Below are 25,937 nucleotides of genomic sequence, written 5' to 3' on the forward strand. Positions count from 1 at the left end.
TTTTTTGTACAACTAATACATTTAAAATGACATCATGAAGTACATGAACTATTGAGAAACTAATATGCAACTTTGATTCTCAAAACTTTAAAATTTTGTTCTTTATTTTATCTGCCCTTCCCCACTCACTCTCCCTCTCTCATTAAAAAGTTTATGTTGGAGACAAATAAAAAGAATGAAACGAAAAGAAACATCGGAAAACACCTCAAAAGATTTAATTGCACACATCTTTCCATTTGTCAGCTACGATCTTGCGATCGGAACCACGAGAGCTTAACGTATCTACGCAAGCGTCAAGCTGGAATCTGAATAACGAAAATGAGACAGCATGCCAATGGAAGAGGAAACTGTAGATGCAAGTTTGTGCCTCCTATGTCGAAAGCAGGTTTCTGCAGAGCAAAATAAGCAGTACGGATGGTTTTTAAGTCCAGGAATAAAACATATTCCAAAAGTGCTTGGTCAAAAAAATGTCAGTTGCCAAAGCAATACATGTTCTATAAGTAATGCCAGGGATGAGGCTAGAGAATAATTCAGAGCAAACAAGATTTAACAAAGAAAATGGGAGAGATGAGAAAAAAATTGCAAAATTTGTTATTTCTGAAACGTTAATACATTATTCGGTTATGAAAGAGTACCTATAAATGTTGCACTTATGATGCTTACCATGCTGGATTGATCCTCTCCATACCATCCGAAAATGTTGAAGATGTAGGGATAATGTGTCTTCCATGCTGCAACGAAACATTTGATCAATACGCTATGATTCTTATATCTATCATGTCTTTTATTTTTAAAACTATTGAAGTTAATTAGATGCAAAAATACCTGAGAGTTAAATGCCGAAAAGCACGAGTTTGTACGAGAGAGCTCATATGATGACTTAGTCATTTATCTGTATGCAAGGAATGTGAGATATCTTGGCCCAATGTTGTCCGGTCCTGTTCTGATACCTCTTCTCCAGGGTGGAACAAGAGTAGATCTCCAGGAAAGAAAGAGATGGTGGCAAACCGTCTTCTGGCAGGAGCTGAAGATTTGGACACTGCGAAATGGATACCTGTTGAAGAGAAGTGAGGTGTTCAAGTCCTTTTCCGTCCAACGATTTCAGACTTGATAGTCCAGTGATGCGGACAGAGTTAAGAGTAGTAGGGAGCAGCTGTTACTTGAGCAACATTGCCCATATCTCGCCACCAATGCTAACTTGTCTAAGCGAGACAAGTCCTTGCAATCCCCACTCCACTGAAGGCCTCACTCTGTCGCAATTTCTAACATACAAATACTGCAGGTTGGGAGGCAAATGACACAAGATTTGGAAGATTGTATAGGCCCAACGTTCCAAGGGCGGTGAGGGTGCGAATTCGTTCGGGGAATGACTTCAAATTCTTGCATCCATTGACTTGCAAGTGTCTCAAGTTGGGAGTGGGCAGTCCTCTGTTGGGAAAAGACGCCAGATTTAAACAGTCGTAGATTCGCAGGTGATTGAGATGGCTTAGGTTCTAATCAACTCCTTCAACAGAAAAGGATTCCAGATTCTCACAACCATTGATTGCAAGAGTTGAAAGTTTGGGGAAAACGCCCAACGGGAACGACCTCACCGAACAAAAACTCTTTTCTATATCCAAATACTCAAGTGATGTCAATTCGGCCATCATCTCATGTGATAGGAATTCTAATGACGACACGGTTGGGCAATTGCTGAGAGTCAAGCGTTCAAGATACTGCATTTTGGGCAAGCACTGTATTGCAGCAAAATTAAAAATGCCAAGTGTGGACAAGAACTTCTTCTCTACTCTTTCTATTAACGGTAACAGACCGGGGCATCCATTAATATGTATTTCTAACGAATTCTGTAAGTAGTCCATGTTAAGACTACTGTTTCTGCTGCTAGTAGTGGCCCATTCATCATGCAGATATAGAAATTCACACCCAGACACCCTAAGTGTTTTCAAGCAAGGAAGACGATTAGGCAAGTATCCTCTCAGCTTCGGACAATTCCTTATTCTCATCTCCTGGAGACACGGAAAGTCTAAACATTGACCTCCACTTGGACTCGGCAGCCAATCCTCCCAGTCTGGCATCTCCTCAAACTTTAGCGTCTTCAGAGACTGAAAGGGCTGAATTACAGAAGCTCCATTAAGATCACCGTATAATTCATAACCAATCGTCCTAACAAATTCCATCCTTACGATACATAGCTCTTTAAGAGTGGGTAGCTGCCCAAAACTTGGCAAGGACAAACAATACCTACAATCACTGATACACATGAACTGTATGTTAGAGAACGAATTAGAGCTTCCTAACCAGTTTGGGAAGCTGGTTCCTCCATAGAATCTGATAGTCAGTTTCTCCAAATTTATGCAAGGTTGGAGCTTGTCAAGCACATCTCTCTCCTTTTGGGAATCATCGGCGTCCTCATCACCCCATGCCAACTCTAAGTCCTTGAGTTCTTTCTTATCCAAGGCATTGATAGGAGCATATTCATGCGACTTAAATGGCTTGTTCTCGTGCATTTACGTTATGTTTCTTTAGTTATTTTAGTACTTTAAGCTATTTTCGTGTGTTTGTAGGTCCAAAGGGCTAAAGGAGCAAAAAGATGCATTTTGGAGACTTTTGGAGCACTTTTGGGCTAAGGATGGATAGCTTATGCTTGGAGCCAAAGTGTTGGATGAAATTGAAGACCTAATTGAAGACCAAAGTGTTGGAACCTTTTTCTCTTTAGTTTTAGGACATTTAAACCTTTCCTAATCCCAATCATGCCATGCATAACACACATCCATTCTAACACATTGTCATTGCACATGCATTTCCTTCATTAGTTAACCCACATGCACCCATTACTTATCATCACCACTCATTACTTATCATCACCACTTATCACTTATCATCACCACATATCATATCACTTATCATTCACCACTTATCATATCATACACTTATCATTCACTTATCATATCATACACTTAATTAATTAACCCACATTTACACTTTAATCATTCAACCACATTCACACATCACCCATTCACCTTTGTGCCGTGACTTCCCCTTCTTTCCAACATAATTCACATGCATTTCAGATTGCATTCCCATTCTTTAATTCAACACAACCATGCACTCCACATGCATTTCCAACCTAATCACTCACCCACACAATCTGCCATCACTCACCACAAACAAGTCACATGCATTCATCAACATATCTAGCTGTCATTCACATGCATTTCATTCATCATTTCCACCCCCACATGTCCCTTTAATCATTCAAACATACACTCCCTTTAATTAATTCATCCTAGCTGTCAAAGCACATGCACATTCACCCTAATCATTCACATAGCTTTAATTCACATGCAAACACATTGCATTACCATTCACCACCAGAAAATCACCATCATTGCCGTGAGTTTCATACACTTTCCAGCCATTCCACATGCCATTGTCATTCCACTTCATTTCACCTTGCATTTTCAGATTGTTCCTCCATCATTGCACCACAATGCAGCCACATGCACTTGTTCCTCTAACATTTCAGCCACATGCACTCCCATTCTCTCCCAAAACCGTGCACATGCATTCTCCTTGCATTTCCAGCCATTCCACATGCTATTTCAGCCACATGCACTCATAATCATTCAACCAACTTTGCACATGCATTCATCATCATAACCTAGCTGTCATGTTCCCCCCATTTCACCTATAAATAAGCATCCATTGCATACATTCATTCACTCCCCATTCCATCTCTCCATTTCTCACATCACAACTAACACAAACACTTCCCCTTAGAATCCAAAACCGTGAGTCCCCCTTCCACTTCTCCTCCATTGCTTCCATTTCCATAATTCCCCAATCCATTCAACACACCAACAACATCCCTTAGACCTTGTGCCGCAATAAAGAGGAAGAGAAGAGGGCCTAAACGTTCATACAATTCAAGTTTGAGTTGTTGGAATGTTTAGGCGTTTCTTTGATTTCAATGTTTAATTTCAATTCTCTTTGTTTTGTACGTATGAGGAACTAAACCCCCCTTGGCTAGGGGGGGATTCGAAATATATGTTTATGCTTGCGTTTTGATTTGATTACTTCTAATTGCGTTTCATAAATTGTGGATTCAATTTGTTTAACTATTTGATTGATAACTTATTTATGTATGTTTATTAAGAGTGCACACTTAATTTTCATGCATGAATATGACGCTAGAATATAAGTGAATTTCACCTAATAGTTACGAACTTATATTCACAAGTAGTAGAGGTTGCTTATAAACAATCGCGTTAAATGAATTCTTGGCAAGAGTATCATGCATTCATAGTTACAAATGCCTCGTCAACACTTATAATTTTCATAGAACGTAATGATTCTTGCTTGTATCTCTATTATGCAATCATGTAGGGGACTTGTGGGGAATGTTTTGGATTGTCGTATGCAATCATCCAATTCAATAACGTTAGGAAGATTTGAAGGTTAATGAGTGCATCACGGTTAACTTGGGGAGTTGAGAAATAATGATTTATTGAAACGCAATTGGAAATCATTTTATTATGCAAGTATAACATATGTGGAGATGAACCCCGTAGCTAACTTTCCATTCATTCCATTCAATTCTATCACACATTCACATTTACATTTTGCTTTTACTTACAATCTGTTCTTTTAGTTTAAATTCGTCAAAACCTAAATCCCCCTTTACTTTCTTGTCAAATTAGTTAGAAATCAATTTAGTTTGTGTTTATAAGTGTTGTGATTCAATTTGTTACATAAATTCGTCCAAAGTACTCAAAGTGCTCAAAACTGCCCAGAAAGTGATTTTAAGGCAGTTTTGAGTGTTTTGGGTAATGTTTGAGTCTTTTGATTTGTTTTAGTGTTTTAAAGTTTAGTTTTGCATTCTTTGAGTCTAGTATAGTGTTTTATATTGTGTTTTTACGTTTTTGAGTCAAATCCAAGTGATTAACAATCCCTCCTAATCCCCGGTCCAGAACGATCCCTACTTACACATATACTACAATTGACGAAAAGAGGGTTTAATTTGTGCGCGTATAATTCTCGCATCAGGCATGCATCACATCAACTACATTTTGCAGATTCAAAATTGAAAGTTTTCCCCGGAGATACGGCAACTCCTTTAGTTCTGCAATACTTGACCCGGTAGATTTCCCCACAACGAAAGCAGTTAATGTTCTCAAACTTTTTAGTCTTCCAATTTCCACTGGCATCTCTTCTATCTTTGTTCCATTGACATCGAGGTAATGCAAACTAGTAAGTTCCCTCATGTCTACAGGTAATTTAGCAAGGGAGCAACAATCTGCCAACGTTAATGTCTGTAAATTTATCAATTTTCTCATGTCTGCCGGCAGTTCAATGAGAGCGTAACAATTTGACAATGGTAGTGTCTGCAAATTGTAGAGAGTGCAAACTACACTAGGTAAGCTTTCAATAGAATCAGAAAGCGCAGGTGAATGAGATTACCAATAGAATCAGGTAATTCATTGACATTTCTATAACGCGACAATGATAAAACCCATAACCATTTCAGTGCTGGCAACAAATCATGCATAAACTTTTTACTTATGTAGAACTTTTTAGACCAGCGATCTGTTTCAAAAGAGGTCGGTAGGAAGGTTCGCAGACACTTAGCCCCATTTAATGACTCAAATTTTTTAGCTGCATCAATTTCTCCCCTAGCATATGACAAATGACGAAGTCTTTTAACTTCTTGTGATTCCATCTCTTCCAGCTTGAGAAAAATTCCCCTAGACATGAACTGACCCAAGTCGTTAAGAAGATCATGCATTGTGAAACCACGCTCTCCTGATTTTTGAAGTAGTGATCGTGATACTAGTTCATCGAAGTACTTTCTAGCCATCTCTTCCATTCTTTTCCCATTCAAACCTTGTGGAATGAAACCTTCCGCCATCCAAAGTAGAACCATATCTTCCTTCTTCAACTGATAACCTTTTGGAAAAAATGAACAATAAACAAAGCATTGTTTCAACTGAGAAGGGAGATAATGATAGCTCAACCGCAGGGCTGGAAGGATATCACTTTTATCATAAGGTAGCTCCCAAAGACTACTATTTAATAATATATTCCATTCCTCGAAGTCTCTCTGGTAACGTAATAAACCCCCAAGTGTTTCTGCTGCTAAAGGCAAACCATTGCACTTGCGTGCAATTTTCTTGCCAAGTTCTTCCAAAGTTGGATGTGTATTGTGGTTTTCATTTCCAAATGCATGTTTTGCAAGTAACATCCAACAATCTTCATGCGACAAAGGTTCCAAGTATTGAATGGGAACATTTTTCATGACAGATGCGACATTTTCGCTTCGTGTTGTCACGATGACTTTACTTCCTCTTGCCCGGAAGTAAAAGGAGTTTGCAGGCACTTCCAATGAAAATATTTCTCATTCCAAAGGTCATCCAACACAAATAAGAATTTCTTTCCCCTCAGTTGTTCTCTAAGTTCAACTTGAAGCAAATTCAAATCTGTCATATTACAAGGTGTTGAAGTGACTGACTCGAGAAGAGTTTTAGTCACCCTAATAGCATCATAATCTTCTGAAACACATGCCCAAGATTTAAGGGTAAAGTGCTCTTTCACCTTGTCATCATTGTAAATGACTCGAGCAAGGGTCGTCTTGCCAACCCCGCCCATACCAACAATGGTGATGATAGATACATTATCCTCGCTTGCATCATCATCAGAGAACAAGACTTTTGATAAATTTTCTTTATCCTTGTCTTTTCCATATACAAAAGGTTCATGAATCAAGGAAGTTGTTGGAGTTCTTTGTGAAACCTTCCTCCCAACAACTTCTATCAGACCAAGGGCAACTTTCTATTGCACAAAGTCATCCAGCCTTTGTATTAACCCTTGTATCTCAACATTCATGCTTTGATAAAAATGACTACGAGAAGTAAAGAAGAAGTTCCACACCTTTTTGGTTAATTTCTCGGTTTGACCTTCACCTTCCACCTTGCATCGCAAAGCTTCAATGTCAATCTCATCCAGTAAGTCTTCCGCGTCAAAGACAGCGTGCTTGAGCTCATCAAGCCATTCTCTCACAGCAGGGTTTGAAATTTGCTTCTCTTCCGCATCATTGAGGACTGCACAAAGGGTGAGCAGCGTCATCTTCAGTTTCATGAGGAGTGGTTCATCCAGCTTCTTCTGCCGGAACAAGTCACCAAAGCCGGTTGAAGCAATGCGCTCACACAGCACCTGGATGGAAGCGGAGATAAAAGCATGTCCAATCAAAGCGGCATCCATTTTTCTCTTGGTTGCCAAGTTTGCTAATAGCTCAATGAAGAATGAAAGGCTTTTTAGATTGTAAAATATATGCATCCAAATTTGTAATGAACTTGTGATTGATGATCAGTTGACCGAAAAAAAAAAGCACTTCTGATTGGTCGATCTCTTGTAATCAACCTTTGAATAGTCATGAACAACAATAACTTTTGAAACTTTCAAAGGTTAACTGGGGAAAACTCAAATTCTAGGTAAACCTACCTCAACTTGTTCTAATCCTTATGCCAAATATGAGTTTTAACCCAAAACTCGTTTTTTGGCCAAATTTAAGCCAAAATTTTTCCTTGAGTTTGTAAGCTGGCCCATCATATATGAGTATTTTTTTTAGTTTTATATTATAAATTCATTGAATCCAATAATTAAGATCTAATATGATCAAATCCAATGGTAAAAAAAAGATCTAACAATCCAAATGTAAATCCGCCAACCAAACTAATTTTCAAAAAATTGTTTTCATGTGTTTCATATTCTTTCATAGTGTTCCACGAGTTTCATAGTGTCGATTTAATGATTTTTCAATACTTATCGGAATCTAAATATTTTTAAGTTAAATGTTAATAAAATTAAATTAGGATAGACTACATTTTTTTTTTTTTAAAGTTACTTTAAGAAAAAAAAATTATTCTAAATTCATTCTTTTATTATCTCGGACTAAATATTTAGGTTAGAGCAGAAAAACTGTTTTTGGCAAGTGATCCTTTACCATCGTGGGTTCAAATTCCATCGTTAACTAATCTAATGACTAATATAACAAAATCTATCGTTTAAAAAAAAAAAAAAAATTATTTTGGGACTAAAATTTAAAATTTCCTGGGTTAAAAATGGAATCACCATCTTTTACCCTCTATATAAATAATGCCAAAACAAAATAAAAATATTACATAAACCCCAAACCCAAAACTTGAAATTCCAATTTCCTTTTCCTTTATTTTCTTCACGCTTTCCACGCTTCCAACAAAACCCAACTTCCATTTCCTCCGCATTTTTCTAGATCCAGTGTATCGCTCCTCCCCTTGCTTTTTTACTCCACCTACGTGTCCAGATCTGAATCCGCCTCTTCCCTTCCCCTTGAATCTCGGCCGTCTCCTTTTCCCTTTCCCGAGGTCTCCTCTTTTAAAATTCAGATCTCCTCCACTCCATTTCAAAACCGCTTCCCAAACTCTCAACTTCCTCGCTACTCACTTTCCAATCAGATCCTCATTTTCTCGGGAAACAAACACCTCGAAGCGCCGCCGCCGCCGCCTCCTCTTTCTCCTCCTTCAACAATGGCGAGGTTCATCGAACACCTCTCTGCTCTGCTTCTCGCATTTCTCCTAACCCAATTCAGCACCGCCGCATCCTCTTCCTCTCCGCCAGTGCCCTCCCCGACTCCGTCGCCGCAACCCGCTGCCGATTCGCCGTCTCACGTATCTCCATCGCCGATTTCCCTCACTCCATCTCCGTCCAACACACCGACGCACTCACCAATTCCTTCTTCTCCTCCCGCGCCGCCGCAGTCGACTCCATCGCCGTCGCCTGACAGCGAGCCTTCTGTTCCCGCTCCGGCGCCGTCGGATCCTAGCGACAACAACAATGACATGAACGCCGACGACAACGGAGCTGAGAACTCCTCCGGGGGAGGAATGAGCGGGGGAAAGAAGGCGGGGATCGCGTCTGGAGTTATCGTCGGAGTCGGTTTGGTAGGGCTCGGAGGATTTGTGTACAGGAAGCGTCAAGATAACATACGTCGATCTCAGTACGGTTACGACGCCAGGAGAGAGTTTCTCTGAAGAAACACTCAGTCGTCTTCTCATACGCAAAGCTCTTCTACTTCTAGAGGTTACTGTGAAGTCGTCAATTTTCTGGTATTAATTTCTCGTAGTTTGTTTTGTTAAATTCTGGGTTTGGTATATGATTGAATTGGGGTTTTGCGACGGTGAAAAAATGGTGATTCGATTCTTGATTCTTTGGTGCGTCGGTGGTGGTGGTGCTGGTGCTGGTGGAGTGGTGATAGGTAGATTTTTTTTTATTATTTTCTTTTTAATTTTGGGCGTAAAATACTTGATATAATAATTGAATTTACAGATTTAGAGTTAATCCTTTTGCTTTTTTTTTATTTTTTTTATTATTTTTTTTTATAATATCAAGTTTTTAATTACTGAGAAAAATGAAGAAAAAAAGATCTGATAAGTAGGTGCCATTTTAATTGCGATTTAGATATATAATGTGATAATTTGATTCAGTTTATCTCGTTAAACATCGTAAATTAATTGAATACAGTTTATAAATAATTGATAAAATACAAGTCAACTCAAGTTTTGGGAAAATTGGTTAAGATGGAAATATTTTGAAACGAGTGATTTGGATTTGATTAATAACTTGAAATTATAAGGTATTTAGAATTTGAAATTTGGTACTTGTTATTTAAATATTCCTTTTAAATTAACATAGAAAGTTGACAAAAAATAGGATTGCGGGTAACATTTGGGGAATGTTCTGTTTGCTGGAAAGAACAATGTCGACTTTGTGCCAAAAAAAAAAGAAGAAATTGTTTGAAAAGTGAAAACTTGCCCAACTATAACTTTTCCCTCCTTTTTTTTCCTTCTCTCCTTTTTATGCTTTGGCGGCTTTTACTTTTGCTTCTGCATCTTTAAAGTACAACCTCTTCTGTGCGCAAAAGAGCCCTCCGGTCGAAATAAATAGGGAAATCGATTAAAATGATCATTTTTTATATTTGATCGGTTTGTTGTTAATGGATTTTTTTCTTCAAGATCACCGAATCAAGTAATTTAGACTATTTAAATTTCATCTAATGATAAAAAATTATTACAACTTTTAAGGAGTCATAACAAATGTGGCCGTTAGATGAAATTTGAAAGGTTCGGATCATTTAATCTGGTGGTCTTGATGGAAGAGATCTTATCTAATGACAAAAAATTATTACAGCCTTTAAGGGGTCACAACAGGTGGACCGTTGAATAAAATTTGAAAAGTACTGATCATTTGATCTTGTGATCTTGATAGAAGAAATCTAGATAAAGAATCCCTTTCGATCGTTAATATATGTTTGAACTATTGTCAATATTTGTTTTTAGATCAATTTAATAATAAATCAATATTTTATTAAACTTTAAGGAAATTTAACAATTTATGTGGCCAAGCAAAAATGCACTTGCTTTTTATCATGGGCGGTGATAATGGTACAGATACAGAATTGATAATGCATCGACCAAATTCCTCGCGTAAGAAATGTTAAAATTATCTTTAATTGAGATTTCAAATTTTATATGGAAATGCTGCTATGTATATTTGATATAAAAAATTATTCCAATCGAAATGTTATTTGCTGATAAGATTTGAATACTTTGTGATTAGGTGTTAAATTTGAAGTTAATATTTTTTGATTAATTTTAGTGCTAGACCTCTTATTCCATTAACATTTCAACCATTTGTTTCAACAATTTTTTTTTAATAAATACAACCCTTTAAAGCTCTATATTAATAAGAACATAAAATTTAAAAATTCGGCTTGAGAAGTATAAAATCTTAAATAAGATTTCAAGTTGTCATGTCAGCTATCAATTGTAATTTGATTGTTATAATGTTAAATAAGATTTCAAGTTATCATATCATCTCATGTTTTTAGCACAATATTTCATAATGTTAATATAAAATTAACGTTAAACGTAAAATGACAGAAAATCCATAAAAAAATAAAAGAATATCTCTTTAGCATTTCTCTACTCACGCATGCTAGTCCTTGCAAGTTATAAGTGGGAATGGAATGCCACCGACTTGGTACAAATTGTAATGTATTTGACTTCAATCAATTTTGTGTCAATGTCGGTGATAAATTTGGTACTTAAGTGCGGAGCATTTTCTGACTTTTTGGCTCTGTCAATGTCGCCAACTCATGCCAATATGTGTTAGACTATTTAGTGCTATTTCCACAATATGATTTGCACAGAAGTGCTACTGGATCCAGTTTTCCAATATTTTCTTGTCGAGAGAGGATACTCGCTGGATTATCTTTGTGAAAATCTCGAAGATCCTTCAATTATATTCGTTCATCGTATATCACACAGTCAATTTTTGTTAGGCATTATTTATATTCAATTTTAAATTAAAAAATTTACAATGATTTCTAACCGTAAATTGTACTATGAACGGATGTGTTTTGAAGATTCCTAGAATTCTCACAAAACAGAGCCAGCAAGGATCCTCATTCGTGGGAATTAAGATGTGAGCAACCCACCAATTAAATTGGAACACAGTGAAGCGTTGAGGCATGAAAAATGATGACATTACATCCACCTTTTTGTGCGTGTTTTTGTGGGGTAATTGGTTGCTGTTGGGAGTCAAGTCAAATGCAATTTAAACATGGCTCGCTTTAACTCGAATGGAATGGAACATACAGCAACATAGCCCAACAAAGTTCCAACCAAGTGTTGTTTCGTCAAAACGAAGGGACATAGTGTACGCAAAATATTACTTGTTGGAGTTGTTCAATGCCATGACGCTGTGTGTTGAGCAAGGGAAATTTCGTAACTACAGAAGCGGCTAAACCTAAGGTTTTAATTTGGTAAAATGGCTACATTGTTGTTTTGTATATTTCATGATGAACGTTTTACACGGTGCGCTGCAAATCGGTACAAATTCTTGCATACATGTACGGCAATACATTTTCTTTCTGATCAAGTCATCATTTACTGTTTTCAACTGCAGGTACTTGCGCGTACAACATAATGGGGGACAACTCTCTCTCTCTCTCTCTCTCTCTCTCTCTCTCTCTCTCTCTCTCTCTCGAATACCCTCTAGTTTCAATCTCCGGCGATTAGAGATTACTGGCTTTTACTCTTCCGCAGGAGGGTCAACCCAGCGGCCGTGATCTTTTATTAGCTGGATCAAGGCATCGGTTGCATGCTCCATCTCAATTCCACGCTTCACCACGGTCTGAAACACAAATCAACCTCATATCAGGTTCACCCGTGTTGAAGATTGGAAACAAATCGTTACAATGACTCGTAAACAAGGTATTTTGGAACATATAATATCACAATCAATTCAAATGAACTTCAAGAGCTGCTTTTCTACTACTTGATTTTATGTTCTTCCAATTAAACCGATACTAAATTTCGCGCTGGACATACCTTCCCAACATAGAGGTCAATCTTTCCAGGAGCACCGCCAACATAGCCAAAGTCTGCATCAGCCATCTCCCCGGGTCCATTCACAATGCAACCCATGATTGCAATCTAGCAAAGGAGATAGAGAATGAATTACACCAAACCATTGGATTACTAAATATGGAAGGCAATCACCATTCACGATCATTTAGTTAAAAGGGAAATAATAAGGTAGTTACCGAAACACCAGGCAAGTGTGATGTCTTCTCTCGTATTTGTGCACTTATTTCTTGAAGATCAAACAAAGTTCGGCCACAGGATGGGCACGAAACGTACTCCTGAAATGAGATATAGGCATGTACAAAGATTGTTTTAGACCATCATCTCTTCGTGATATGTCAAATTCAGGTATATTCTGTAACAAAACTCCCTACCGTCTTTGTATTCCGCATTCTACATCCTTGTAGTAAATTGAATGATGTGTTTCTAAGGAAATCAAAGTCCTTGTCTGGGGCTTCCAATAGGAGACCATCTCCAAGTCCATCTACTAAAAGGGCCCCCGCATTGGTACCAGCACCAATAACCAAGTCATCCCTGCACAAAGTGGAATTAAGCCAGATAGTACTAATACCATGGATCTCCGGCAGAGAGAAGAGTCGATCATGTAAGTACCTATGGATTCCACTTGGAAATTGAATATGGTGTATTACAGGAAAGTTTAGAGCATTGTCTCCCAGATACTCGAATAGCCTACAGCAACAGACTTCATATTATCAGAAGGAAAGATGTGTGCAACAATACAGGAAGTTAAACCATGGACTCTCAATTAGCAATTAACGGCCCTACAAGAAAGGAGAAACAAATTTCATACTTGTGTGTAGGGCCTAGGAAAGCACCCTTCTACATTGGAATTCCTATAATGTTGATTTTATTTTGATAGTGATTTATATGAGTTATGAAGTCATTACCTCCTTGCAGCATGCACTCGGCTTATTTTATCTTCACCGAAGGGCAGATCATGGAGAATCATTGTAGCATCAATGCCTTTGAGAATATCCAGCACTTCATAGGGTTCATCACCACGTAGTGAGACCACCAAGCGTGTACCTGCAAGGTAATTAACTCACAAAAAGAAATAGACTATAAATGATAAATCAGGGGTAGCATCCAACATGCACACATAAAAGAAGGGATATGTTCAATTTAACATCAGAACTCAAATCCGTTACAAAGCTTCACCTTCTGGCAAAAGCATGTATGCACCAGTTGATAACTCCTTTGAATTTACCAGAACCATGGCATTGGGCAATGGCTTTGTTAGCTGTTCTGACAATGGTGTTATAACACCCATACTTACATCTATCAACCTTTTGAGAGCTAGCCGCTGATCATAATACAAAGAAAACTGTCAAATTATTCTTGTTCTTGCAAAGAACTTAATGCTCAAGCAGCATATTACGAAATAAGTGAATTGTTGGGGGATGATGGGGGGAGCAAGAGGGATTATTTTCAAAAGTACTGAAGAAAAGTGCAGCACGGTTCTTACAGAATCAGCATCATCGACAGTTGGAAGTTGTCTCAATAAGATCGAGTCAACTGTTGCAAGATCCTATATCGACAGAACTAACCATATCAACGAAAATCCCAGTAAACCTACATAATGTACAATATATAGTTTAACATGGATTAATAGTAGACCTTAAATGGCATTCCCAGAATGAGTTTTGCTGCTAGTGACTTGTACAGGAGGTCCGGTGTCTATAAAAAATGCAAAAAGGTCAGTGTACTTTCTCCACCCAACAAAACCCCCCTCTCTCTCAAGGGGAAAAAAAAGAACGCAAGAAAATGGAATAAAGAATGTATGGTTTCAACGGTACCTTCAAGTGATCAAGGGATACTGACATGAGAACAGATCCATCACGGTGCAGGACACCTCTATAATCCACCTCTTCACCCTGTGTTTTGACGACATCATTATCTCTGCTAAAGAAAAAAAATATGAAGCACAAAGTGATTCAATATCAAGATCTGGACTGACCTCCTTTTGCATTGGCAGTTGACCAGATCGACGCTGAAAATCAAAATAATGTCGGTGCTTCTCTTCAAATGGAGCCTGATACAAATAATGCCATCAAGAAAGGTGATTAGACTTTCAATTCCTAAAACAGAGTGATCAAGAATATTAATCAACTAACAGGATATTGTAAAATCCTACCACTCCTTGCTGAAGTTCAGCTGCTCTCATACCAAGGTTGGCCAATCTTCGGCAGGGATCTATCTCCTCCTCCGGTGCTTCAGTAAGTGAAACCCTAATTGTATCACCCAAGCCATCCTTCATACAAAATTCCAGAGTTCCATTATGGCTAGACATGATTTATAAATGTAATGCTTCGTGGCATTAATATTAACTTCAATCTATTGAATGAAGTGCAGGATCACATGACACACACAAACAGGCGAACCTACCATCTGTCATAAGCACAGTTGCAGTATGAAAACAAGTATTCTTAAAGCCAGCTTAACAAATAGCACATTAGTGGCACATAAATCAGAATAATCCCTACGATGTTTACTAGTCGATCACAACACCTCAACAAAATGATTTGAACCGTACCTGAAGAAGGGTTCCAATACCAATCGCAGATTTCATTCGCCCATCCTCACCTTCTCCAGCTTCAGTAACTCCCAAGTGCAATGGATAATCCCAGCCTTGAACATACATTTCAGCTACAAGCAGACGATATGCCTGGACCATGATAACTGGATTGCTTGCTTTCATTGAAAAAACAAAATTATGGTAGTCCAACTTCCGGCAAATCCTTGCAAACTCAAATGCAGATTCAACCTGTTCAAGGAATGACGTGTCAATGACACCTGATGTATTTGTAGGCACATCAAACAAGCTTGAACTATTTTCAGCAAAGATAATTTGCTCACCATTCCTCTAGGCGAATCCCCATAATAGCTCATTATACGATCTGAAAGGCTCCCGTGGTTTGTGCCAATACGCATTGCCCTTCCATACTTCTTACACTTTTCAACCAATGGAGTAAAAACCTGAGTTGTTGAGAACAAAAGTTAGGGCATGACTGTATCAATATGATTGATACACAACAGTAAAGGTTTTATACTTTACAAAATATTTGCCTCTGTACTCTCCTTATTTTATTTTCTTCATATCAATTCACTTTTTTTTAAGGAAGTTACATATCACACATAAGTATCAAACTTAAGGAAAAGCTACGCCACATGATATTCTCAAACATAAATGTGTGTTTTTAACAGTGAACACGAGCAGAGGCCATATACTCATAGATATATGCTTACCTGCTCAATGTGCTCAAGTTCTTTCTGATAGTCGTCTTCCGTGTACTCTAGCTTCTCAAACTGGGCCCGTCTATCAGCTGTAATAAGACACCTAAATGAGTCCACAATCATTCTATTCAAATAAAATAAAACAGAACCATTGAACAATGAACTGTGAACTGTATACCAAAATTTCCAGGGTTGACACGAATTTTGTCAAAGCAGTCAGCGACTCGCAGTGCAACAGTAGGAGCAAAATGAATATCTGCCACCAAAGGTATATCATAACTGCACATATAGATCGAAACATGGTCAAGCCTCATACAACATAAGAGGTAAATATTTAAATACCCACTGGAATTACAACAATGAAACCTACTTTTTCTGCACGAGGGAATTTTTAATTTCAAAACAAGCATCTGCTTCTTTCCTCCCCTGAACTGTTATCCGAACAATATCTGCTCCCTTATCTGCTATTCTCATTACCTACCAAAGGAGAAATTTGATATGCCAACATTCTGAATCAGGCCCAGAGATATCATAGATATACAGAGTTCGGTCAATCCACTTATATATAAATGAAGAAAAGAGGGAAGTAACGAACCTGTTCAACTGTAGCAGCGACATCCTTTGTGTCAGTTGTGGTCATTGTTTGAATCCTTATGGGATGCTCACTACCAATACCCACATTTCCAACCATAACTGTGCGTGTTTTCCTCCTGACAGTTTTATGTACAGATTCACAATACTTCTGCCGAGGAACTACATTGAAAAAGCAATTTATTAGACAATATGAAAGAAACTTTATAAAGGTAGAAAGACACACATACCTTACATTCCATTTCGTTTCTCGGAAAACTGAAGAAAACTTAAAAAGAAAAAACAATGCAGGAAAATTACAGCCAGCTAATAATAACTACCGATTATTTCTTGTTCAGCATTTCTGAGAAACCAGGAAACAAGGCAAAAGAAAACACAGTAATCTGCTTTTACTTTCACCCGTTTTCACGGCTGCCAAAAGCAATTTCAAGGAAAACACAACAAATGCATTAAAACAAAGGCTGACTAAACCAATTAGGGAGTTCAACAACCTAACAAAGGGCTGCCTTCAGATGCAGGCTTGAGCTCGGCAATATCCGACCCTGGATTTGAGTTTCGTATCACTGAGATTCTTGTTCTGCCAGACTTGAACCTCTTCAAATCAGAAATCCTCACAAAATCCATACTTTTAGCAAACCCGAAACTCGAGTCCCTGCCTTTTAGACCTGTAAAGGAAGCCGGTACAGCTCCGGTCGCCATTTCCACAACTGCAAAGCTCTACCCTTCACAATTCAAAAGCACAATTTGCAAGAAATTCTGTTAACTCATCATTTTATACATCAAAATTCAAAATTATCATGTCAAGACAAGAACTTCGATTAATCATGAACCAAAATATAAACAAGAAAAAGAATTTGTGGGGTTTCAAATTCACTCTTTCTTTAAGCTGAGCAGCTAAAGAAACTTAATAAAAATGATCTTCTTCATAAATTTCTCAGCTTTCCCAGAACCCAAAACACTAAATTAATCCAACACCTATTCACATCCAAACCAACTGAATTCTCTACTTTCCTGAGCAAATTTTGCATAAAATCACAACAGAGTGAGCTCAATTGTTGGACACGTGGTGTGCTGGTGATTGTGCTAATGGGTTTTTTCTGTTTACCTTGGGAGAAGTGTGGAGATGATCAGTCAGAACCGCTCAGAGTGAAAGGGGAAGAAGAAGAAGCTATGGAACTCCCGAAGTTGGAAAATTTGGAGGTGAGATGGGGAGTGAGAGAAGAGAGTTGTCGTCAAAGGAAGGCCTCCCCAACAAACGGATTTTTGGAAGTTTGTTTTTCAATGGTTGAATTTGTACCATTTGTGGATTGTCTGGGATGGAGAATATGGACAAAACATTTCTTTTTCTTTTTTTTTTTTTTTTTTTTTTTTTTTTGATAAACAACAAAACCAGTTCTTTTGGTATCTATTTTTCTGGTAAATGTTTAATCTTGGGATCTAATCATTAACCTAACCATACAAAGCAGGAAGCCATTAATAATTGCGTGTGCTATTCTTTCTTTGTGATCTTCAGCCTTCCTCTTCCACAAGACCTCAACATAAACCTGAGTCATTTGTTTAGAGATGTACTATCTACACACTTCTTTTTACTTCTCACACACCTTTTGTTAATTTTTGTCTGTTGATCTTCTTCAATTCATTCGATCCGACGGCCGAAAATTAAAAAGGTGTGTGAGAAGTAAAAAAGGGTGTGTGAATATCACACCCCTTTGTTTATTGCATAAGATTGAGGGTAATGTTAAGGAGACTAAATTTTTTGAAAGTAAAACTAATGAAAATAGCTTGAAAATTTTGAGTTTAACGATAATGACAAAATAAAATGTGAATAGTACCAGTATTGACTTTTTAGTATAAAAATATGGTTTTTCGTTAAAGTGAACAGTACAGAGAGCTTTTAAAGTTTCATTTTTTAAACTAAATTTGCAAACCAAATTATGTGATTGTAGATGATTGGATTATTAATTAAATGTCGATTAACATGTTTATTTCTTATTAGTAACACATCATTAGATTTTAAAATTTGACCCCCCTAATATTATTCAAAATTTTAAAATAATAGAACTGTCTAATGTTTAAGGACAATTTTTGTTTTAGAATATTTGACAACTTTTACACCGACCGTTGGAATAAAAATTTCTAAATCCGTCACTAAACAAAAGTATGCCTAATTTCGAGAGAAGGAATGAGCACGAGTTCCCCACTTTTTGATGCCATAGAAGAAGCACAACAATTAGGAATCTAGCATACACCGTTTTGCCTTATATTTCTGTCGCGAGAAGACACAGAACTTTAACAAACTAAACTGCTGGCCTTCCACTTCAAATTGCTGCCCACGCGCTTCAGTACACGCGCTAGTCCACTCAGCTAAGCCTTTGAACCAGAATTGGCAGCTACGAAAGTTTAAACAAATAGGTAATGCTAGAGATATCAAATTTGTAAATTAAATGATGTGTCAACAATAAAAATAAGCATGTTTATCAACGTGTAAGTAATAAACCAATCATCAACTTACACGTTCTTTAGTTTTCAAAACTTTGTCTACAAATTTAGTCTCCCTAACATTACATTAACACAAATATTAAGCTCACTTCTTGTACTAATAACAAAATCTCCAAAAGAAGTGGAAAACACATTCGGATTATTTATTTGTACTTTGTTACGTTGAAATAGAGTTACGTTTGAAATAATTAAATTGTGAACTTATTATAACCGTAACTCTTTCTTCCATTATCTCTCACCGACTGGCCTAACCTCTAACGGTTGAGTTGTGCGTATTTGATACGTCATGTTGGTTTGTGAAGAAGTGAATCATATTGAGCTCGAATCGTGTTATCATATTGTTAAGTTGTCATCCTTGATGAATCCGTCCTTTAAACTATTGTGTTTGTGAATATGACACCCTCCATTTACAAATTTGACAGCATATTGTAAGGAAATAACTTTGTACTAAAAAAAATAGCCCTGAAGGTGAAGCATCCAATATTCCATCGAACATGGTTTGTCCACGAGGCCTAGAAGCAAAATGATGTCGTCACTAGTATCTTCGAGACCTAAGAAGGACTTGCAAGAAACAGATTCAGCGCCATGTAGCATCCCCTGTATCCAATAATACATTACCAAGTGCAATTTTTCTCCAAACTTCATCGATATCTTCAGACCATATAAATTTTAAAAAATAAGTAGAATTCTACAATCACAAATTCGCTTCAATTCCAGGTTATAAGTGTATATATCGTCGATTCATACCTAACAGCAGCCCAGGTCACAGCCACCAAGGCATGTAAAGCATGGAAGTTGCCATGCATGCGGGTTTAAGTAGCTGTTCCTTCTTCCTCAAGAGAAAACCTTTCGAGAATTGCAACAGTTTCGTCTCTCGCACTGCAATGGCAAAGCAGGGAATATTTATACCACTAGAACCTAGTTGTACTAAAGCACGAATTAGCATGCCCAAAGCAAAAGAAACGAGGATATAAAGAAGACGTATCTAATGAGCAACAAACGGGATTTTGATCCATCAAAACAATCCTAAACATATTTGCATTCCAAATTTGGAGAAAAACTATAAATGATTATTACCGATAGCAATTGAACAACAGAAAAGGCATCATTAGACCAATTATTAATTTACTACGTCATCTTTTCGTATGTACTGAGTACTAGACAAACTTCATAAGATTTCCCAAAATTAGAATGCATTGATGAGATGAAAATACACCATATGTAATCCTTCAGCTGTACCTCATCTCTACTGAGTCACTAACTATTATTTCCTTAAGGACTTCTTCTAGATTTAAATAACAAAACCACAACAATAATGTCATATATTTTGCAGCCATTTACATCATAGAAAAGGTAGTGTAGTCAACTGAGATTCTTACCTTCCGGGTCGAAGAATCTTGTACTTGTCGATTCTGGTGAGGTCCACAACTGTTGAGCCTGCACGGCCTGAAGGAAGCACACCACCATTGTAAACGTACGCACAGTGTTCCCAGAGGTTCTCAAAATCTTTGATGGAAACACTACTTGGCTGCCCACTCAGGTTTGCACTTGTAAGGGCCAATGCACTCCCCAATCCGCGTGCAATGTCCCTGATGAAGTTACAGTCAGGTACTCGAACTCCTATACTATGCAATCCTGGGTTTAAAGACTTCTCAAGAATGCTCGACTCCCCTGCAAAATACCCAAACTAGCTTTTCTTACTCAACACTGAATGTGTAAGTGAAAAAGCCGAAACGAAAGCAACCCTACTGATATCCAGCATCAATCAAATGGTAGTGTCTATCAGAGAGAACTCTTATACTTTGTGTTCTTACCTCGGCTTAGTACAAGAGTAACGGGTCCTGGAAGGAGAACCTCAAGCAAGCCATGGGGCAAATGGTCTGTGACAGCAAACCGATCAATGTCCGAAACATCCCCAACACAAATTGCAAGAGGACTTGTATGCTTACGTCCTTTAATCTCATATATCCGATTCACCGCTTCCAAAGAGCTGAATAATTCTCCACCATTTCAGAAAAAAAACACAAAATTAAAAAGATAAGCTTTCTTATAAATCATCATAACAAAAATAAATTCACTATACCGATATCGGGAAACAGAAAAACAGGGCTTTAGACACTGAGGCATTTAAACAAACAGGTGGAGTGCATTGGGTTGATTGCCATACCAAGCATCACATGCGAAGCCGTAGAGCGTATCGGTGGGGACGCCAATGACTTTTCCGGCTCTGAGAGCTCCTACGGCCTCTTCAGCGTGAGCTTCAGTGGCCGGCCGGACCACCCCCAAGTGGGTATCAACGCCCGCGTTGCTCTTCTCCAAACTCCAAGCCATCTTCTTCGCAACGCAGCGTTTCAATCTACTGGTGTTCACTGTTGGCTCTAAATTACCCAATTTGCGCAAGCCTGGAGAAAAAGAAGAAGAAATAGCTAAGTTTGATACGTTTGTTTTCTTACTCTGTGAGAGAGAGACTGACTGACTGACGGTGGTGAGAGAATACAGAGGAGAAGCTGTGGAGGGGGAGAGCGGAGGAAGAGGAGGAGGGAAGCGAAGGAGAGGCGAGTAGGGGAAGTCTGGCTGCGATTCTTGTTGGAATGTTCATCCCTCTGCGCTACTCTGCTCACTCGTTTGTCCTGTGTCTTCCGTCAACGATGAGCACCGGTCCACCGGATGCCCATTTTCTTTTTCAAAAATTTTATTATGATTATCATAAATACGAGAATTCGAAACTATTACAATAATTTAAAAAATGGAGTGTTTTAAATTCAAGACGTATAGATAAATTCAACATTTTATTTATTACGATATTGCACCACATGCGATGACCATTTACATAAGGGTAATTTAGAAGTTCGATTTCTTTTGTCTTTTTCTCAAAGTGGTAAACAAAAATTAAATTTTAGAACGTTAAATGATGAAATTTGAGTTTTAAAATTAAAATCGAGTTAAGTGACACTGCAAAAAACAAGCCTTTATATTATGATAATTTTTTCGATGTAAGCGATAGTTTGTAGCAAACAAATCTAAACAGAAGATGGTTCTAGCTCTAATATTCCCTAGAGAAAAACCTTAGCCGTTGGGGAGAAGAAACCTTAAGAAAAAACCGATCGTCGCCAGCCCCTTTGTTTTGCCTTAGGGTCGGCATCATTCCATTTTTATCCCTTCTATTTCTTTTCCGGTTATTAGTAGCGTCGTTCTCTCATTTTTTTTAGGAGAGTGTTTATGTTTGTGGTTGTGGTCACTTCTCCTTTCGAAGAGGAGAGCTTTTGCAGCGGTTATAACTTACTGCTCAACTTCAGATCTTAGAGTAATAATTGTTGTTCAAAATTAAGGTGGTGATTTTGTAGTTTGTGTGCTTGTCAAGGATTGTGGGGGAAGCTTGACATTTGTTATAGGTGACTCATAGTAAGGTTTTTTGCGACGATTGCAAGATCATCAATGGGTGGTGTGGTATTTCCCTTGTGGGGCGTTTCAGTGGTTTGAGGGATTCATAGTCATGTTCTCTTGCATAGTCTTTAGGTGATGGTAAATTACCTTGTGTGTATTGACGGAGTTGGGTCTCGCTCGTAGACTTTAGACCTTGTGAGCTTATTTAGGAAACGAACCTATGAAGAGTTTATTTAGTATTGTCATTTTTTTGTTTATTTTGTTTTGTTGTCTGTTTGCCCGGCAAAGAACTATGAGGACATCGTCTTAATGTCTCATAGTAGGCTTCTTTGCCGAAGGAGCGTCGTCTTTTGCAAGTTCATTAGAAACTGATGCAAAGTTTTGTCCTCATGAGTGTATCTTTCTGTTTGGTTCGATGTGGTTATGTGGAATAGGTTTTGTATTGTCTTTTTGTTGCGTTTGTAATTATGGAATTATATTTTTTATCGACGATGTTTCTCATTCTATTTGATTAATGAAATATTTATTACCTAAAAAAAAAATGTTTCGAGCTCAAGTGTAAAGGGGAAACATATTGTTCTAGCCACTTAACTAAGCCGAAATGTGAAGAAAAAAAAAAAACTCTTGTTAGATAGTTGTCACGCTATTAAAAGAATATTGAGTTGCGTTAAAAATAATATTACTTAAGTCTTGCTTGACATATAGACGCTGTTCTAAAAGATCTGAACGCTAGGTGGTTGGTCACCACTCCAATTAGTTCCTAGATGTTTGAAAATTAAAAAAGTGTACTTAAACCCGTTTTGACATCCGCCTAACCCCCTTAGGCACCCATGTAGGTCGCGATTATCACTTAGACGGAAAATCAATGAATTTCATTTGGCATTTTTTTTGTCAATAAAATGTGAATACTTGGATGAACACTTATTATATGTTTGTTCCCCATGTTTTCAATATATTCTAATACTTTATAATTTATATGTTATTTTATTTTGCAATTTATGTATCCCAATACAATTGTGTTTTCATTTCACTTTTTTTTCTTTCAATAAAGTGTGAATACTTGGATGATCACTTACTCTATGCTTACTCCCCATGTTTTCAATATGTTCTAATACTTTATAATCTATATGTCATTTTATTTTGCAATTTATGTATCCCAATACAATTGTGTTTTCATTTTGCATCTTTTTGTCAATAAAATGTGAATACTTTGATGAACACTTTTGTACGCTTGTTCCCCATGTTTTTAATATGTTCTAATACTTTATAATCTATATGTCATTTTATTTTGCAATTTATGTATCCCAATACAATTGTGTTTTCATTTTGCATCTTTTTGTCAATAAAATGTGAATACTTTGATGAACACTTTTGTACGCTTGCTCCCCATGTTTTTAATATGTTCTAATACTTTATAATCTATATGTCATTTTATTTTGCAATTTATGTATCCCAATATAATTGTGTTTTTTTAGGAATAAATAGACACTTATTTGTACAATATACAATAAATTTACTTAAATCCGTTTAGTCAGCCTAGGCCCCGCCTAGCTGCCTAGATACTAGGCCCCACCCTACCACCCGACTAATGCCTAACCTCTTTTAGAACTTTGCATATAGATCTAAATTTATAATTAATCTATTTGAGTTGACCCTATGATATAAATTTATTATTAACATGTTATAATAATGATTGGCAATATGGTTGATATGTCTTACTTCTAATAAATATTAATTAAGAAATAAATTCATGTGTTATAATCTGAGCAAAATAGTAACTTACGTAACCATACTCAAGTTACACCGATTGTTCCTTAAATGAGTCGAGTTAACTCAACGAGTTGAATACTATTTCTGAGTAACATGGTAGATCGAATCTTTTATTTATTGGTGAAATAAACGTTACAGTTATACAGAATCTAATTTTTCTAATGTCGAAGTGACACGTAAAACACATGAGGTTCTTGAAACGGACTTTCCTTGAAACTTACCCTGACAATTAGTGTGACCATATCTCTCTTGTGGTTATCCATTCCAAGGCCCTACTCTATAAATCATCTTTCCCAGCAATATGAGAAATCACATTTCTTATTGCACTGTAACCTAAGGTGTATGCTCACAATACATCTATTAATTGACACGTGTCCTTTCAATTAATCTTGGTTAATTTCTTTTCAAAATTGAAAAATTAATATTTAATATGAAAATTAACTAGAGTTAAATGAAATGACACATGTCAATTGATTAGGTATATGGTGAGCATACACCATAGTTATTACGGTGAACAAAAATGCTCTCATGTAACCTATACCCATGGATTGGTGGTGCTTAAGTCCTTTGTTAGAACTTGTGCTGTTTATCCAAGTTCGTAACAATTTCTGGAAATGGGTGGCATGGGAGGAAGAAGTAAAAGTAGATGCTGACGCACAACCTCTGGATCCTAGAATTTTCGGACGGCTGCGATGTCGATGCTGCTATTCTTCACCAGCACATAGCTTGGCCTCTGAAGTGATGAAGAGCAGCTATCTGTGCGATCCTCAAGGATCATGACTTCAGCCATCGTCCACGACCGAGCATAGGGTATGTGTTGTTTTCGTGATGGCGATGAGCACCTACAGAAGAATTTTTTTGAGATTTTTGCTACCTGTCGTGTATGAGATTTAAACTCAAGACGTTCTTCAGGAACATAAAAGCTTGAATGCAACTAGACAAAATGAGCGCGTGCTTGATACAACAAATTTTCTCGTTGTCCTTGTAGTTTATCATGGTAAACAAATTAGAAGTAAAGATTTGATGTTTTACTCTTTTGTTCCAAACATAGTAATAGAATTGTAAAAGTCATATTAGAGTCCTGGACAATTAAGTAATGGAATACAATTTTTATTCTTGCTCTTTTTGTTACACTTTTGGAAGAAACATAATACATTTTTTTATGGGACTTGTTATTAATACTTAAAAAATCTCATTTTACACTCTTTATAAGTGTTTTTTTTTTTCCTAATTATAAAAAGTTTGAAGTGTAAAATAAGATTTTTAGAATGACAATAGCAATTCTTTTTTTATGTAAAATACAAGTTATTCATCTGGAGATATATAACAATTTTTAGAGGAAAAAAAAAAAACAAAAGTGCTTTCTCAGGTAATTAATATGAAGCATTTACAGGGTTATAGTTTTGCCTAAAGTGAAATCAAGTCGTAGTTACTAATTCAACTGTTAAAATGGATGGCGATTTTACATACAAGACATGCATAGCCTGTGGCTATTTGGTTTTGAAATTAATCAAGATAATTAATTCATTTTCAAATAAAAAATTTAGGGTTCGTTTGATATTCTATCAAAAAACTATTTTTTAAGAATATCTCTTAAGAATATATATATATATATATATATATATATATATATATATATTGAAATCTCAAAATTTTAAAACTTGTTTGGTTAAATTACTAGCACGAAGTCGGAGGGGAGAGAGAGAGAAGAGGGGCAGCAATTGGAGAGAGAGAAGAGCGGCATAAATTGGATAGGAGAGACAGAGGGCGAGGAGAGAGATAATTCAGACATCGGAAGAAATTGGAGATAGATTTTTGTTGAGTTAAAAAAATTCAACAAAATCTCACTTTTGGTTTTTAACAAATTATCTATATTTTTAAATTGATCTTGAGTTTAATTTTTAAAAATAGTCCAACTAAACAAAAATAAATACACAAAAACTCGAAAAGTGTTTCGAAATTTAAAAGGTTGAATTG

The 25,937-nt window shown here is 36.9% G+C and overlaps 3 protein-coding genes and 1 pseudogene across 5 annotated transcripts; 1 reads left to right on the plus strand and 3 right to left on the minus strand.

Annotated features, from left to right (window-relative positions):
• Positions 1–880: 880 nt before the first annotated feature.
• On the minus strand, positions 881–7,376 carry LOC137741337 (putative disease resistance RPP13-like protein 1; annotated as a pseudogene).
• Positions 7,377–8,281: 905 nt separating this feature from the next.
• On the plus strand, positions 8,282–9,263 carry LOC137743884 (classical arabinogalactan protein 10-like). Its single transcript, XM_068483815.1, has one exon. The coding sequence runs from the start codon at positions 8,562–8,564 to the stop codon at positions 9,063–9,065; it is 504 nt and encodes a 167-aa protein (XP_068339916.1). The 5' UTR covers positions 8,282–8,561; the 3' UTR covers positions 9,066–9,263.
• A 2,652-nt stretch (positions 9,264–11,915) lies between these two features.
• On the minus strand, positions 11,916–17,606 carry LOC137741675 (4-hydroxy-3-methylbut-2-en-1-yl diphosphate synthase (ferredoxin), chloroplastic-like). Of its 2 annotated transcripts, none has more exons than XM_068481375.1 (20): positions 17,413–17,606; positions 16,799–17,024; positions 16,312–16,469; positions 16,087–16,193; positions 15,895–15,995; positions 15,729–15,805; positions 15,339–15,458; positions 15,016–15,246; positions 14,617–14,733; positions 14,440–14,514; positions 14,279–14,356; positions 14,100–14,159; positions 13,948–14,010; positions 13,641–13,785; positions 13,370–13,508; positions 13,074–13,151; positions 12,836–12,995; positions 12,641–12,739; positions 12,426–12,530; positions 11,916–12,228 (listed from the first exon to the last, which is right to left on the minus strand). In XM_068481375.1, exons 2-20 carry the CDS (start codon positions 17,004–17,006, stop codon positions 12,127–12,129), a joined length of 2,223 nt encoding a protein of 740 aa, XP_068337476.1. In that variant the 5' UTR covers positions 17,007–17,024; positions 17,413–17,606; the 3' UTR covers positions 11,916–12,126. The 2 variants fall into 2 exon arrangements, with proteins under 2 accessions (XP_068337476.1, XP_068337475.1); XM_068481374.1 differs by having other exon boundaries at positions 16,799–17,029; positions 17,413–17,605.
• Positions 17,607–19,120: 1,514 nt separating this feature from the next.
• Positions 19,121–21,496, minus strand: LOC137743564 (uncharacterized). Of its 2 annotated transcripts, none has more exons than XM_068483483.1 (5): positions 21,288–21,496; positions 20,974–21,208; positions 20,621–20,796; positions 20,186–20,477; positions 19,121–19,685 (listed from the first exon to the last, which is right to left on the minus strand). In XM_068483483.1, exons 1-5 carry the CDS (start codon positions 21,403–21,405, stop codon positions 19,619–19,621), a joined length of 888 nt encoding a protein of 295 aa, XP_068339584.1. In that variant the 5' UTR covers positions 21,406–21,496; the 3' UTR covers positions 19,121–19,618. The 2 variants fall into 2 exon arrangements, with proteins under 2 accessions (XP_068339584.1, XP_068339585.1); XM_068483484.1 differs by having other exon boundaries at positions 21,304–21,442.
• Between the last annotated feature and the right edge of the window lie 4,441 nt (positions 21,497–25,937).

This window comes from Pyrus communis, chromosome 8 (assembly GCF_963583255.1).
Source record: "Pyrus communis chromosome 8, drPyrComm1.1, whole genome shotgun sequence".
NCBI lineage: Eukaryota > Viridiplantae > Streptophyta > Magnoliopsida > Rosales > Rosaceae > Pyrus > Pyrus communis.

Bases quoted from the DNA above. Each gene is read 5' to 3' on its own strand.
- LOC137743884 (XM_068483815.1), top strand. From the start codon at position 8,562: ATGGCGAGGTTCATCGAACACCTCTCTGCTCTGCTTCTCGCATTTCTC.
- LOC137741675 (XM_068481375.1), bottom strand. From the start codon at position 17,006: ATGGCGACCGGAGCTGTACCGGCTTCCTTTACAGGTCTAAAAGGCAGG. The intron at 14,011-14,099 runs GTCTACTATTAA...CTGTCGATATAG, and splicing joins TTCTGGGAATGCCATTTAAG to GATCTTGCAACAGTTGACTC. The intron at 12,996-13,073 runs GTACTTACATGA...CACTTTGTGCAG, and splicing joins TTTCCAAGTGGAATCCATAG to GGATGACTTGGTTATTGGTG.
- LOC137743564 (XM_068483483.1), bottom strand. From the start codon at position 21,405: ATGAACATTCCAACAAGAATCGCAGCCAGACTTCCCCTACTCGCCTCT. The intron at 20,797-20,973 runs GTATGGCAATCA...AGAATTATTCAG, and splicing joins GGCTTCGCATGTGATGCTTG to CTCTTTGGAAGCGGTGAATC. The intron at 20,478-20,620 runs GTAAGAACACAA...GGTATTTTGCAG, and splicing joins TACTCTTGTACTAAGCCGAG to GGGAGTCGAGCATTCTTGAG.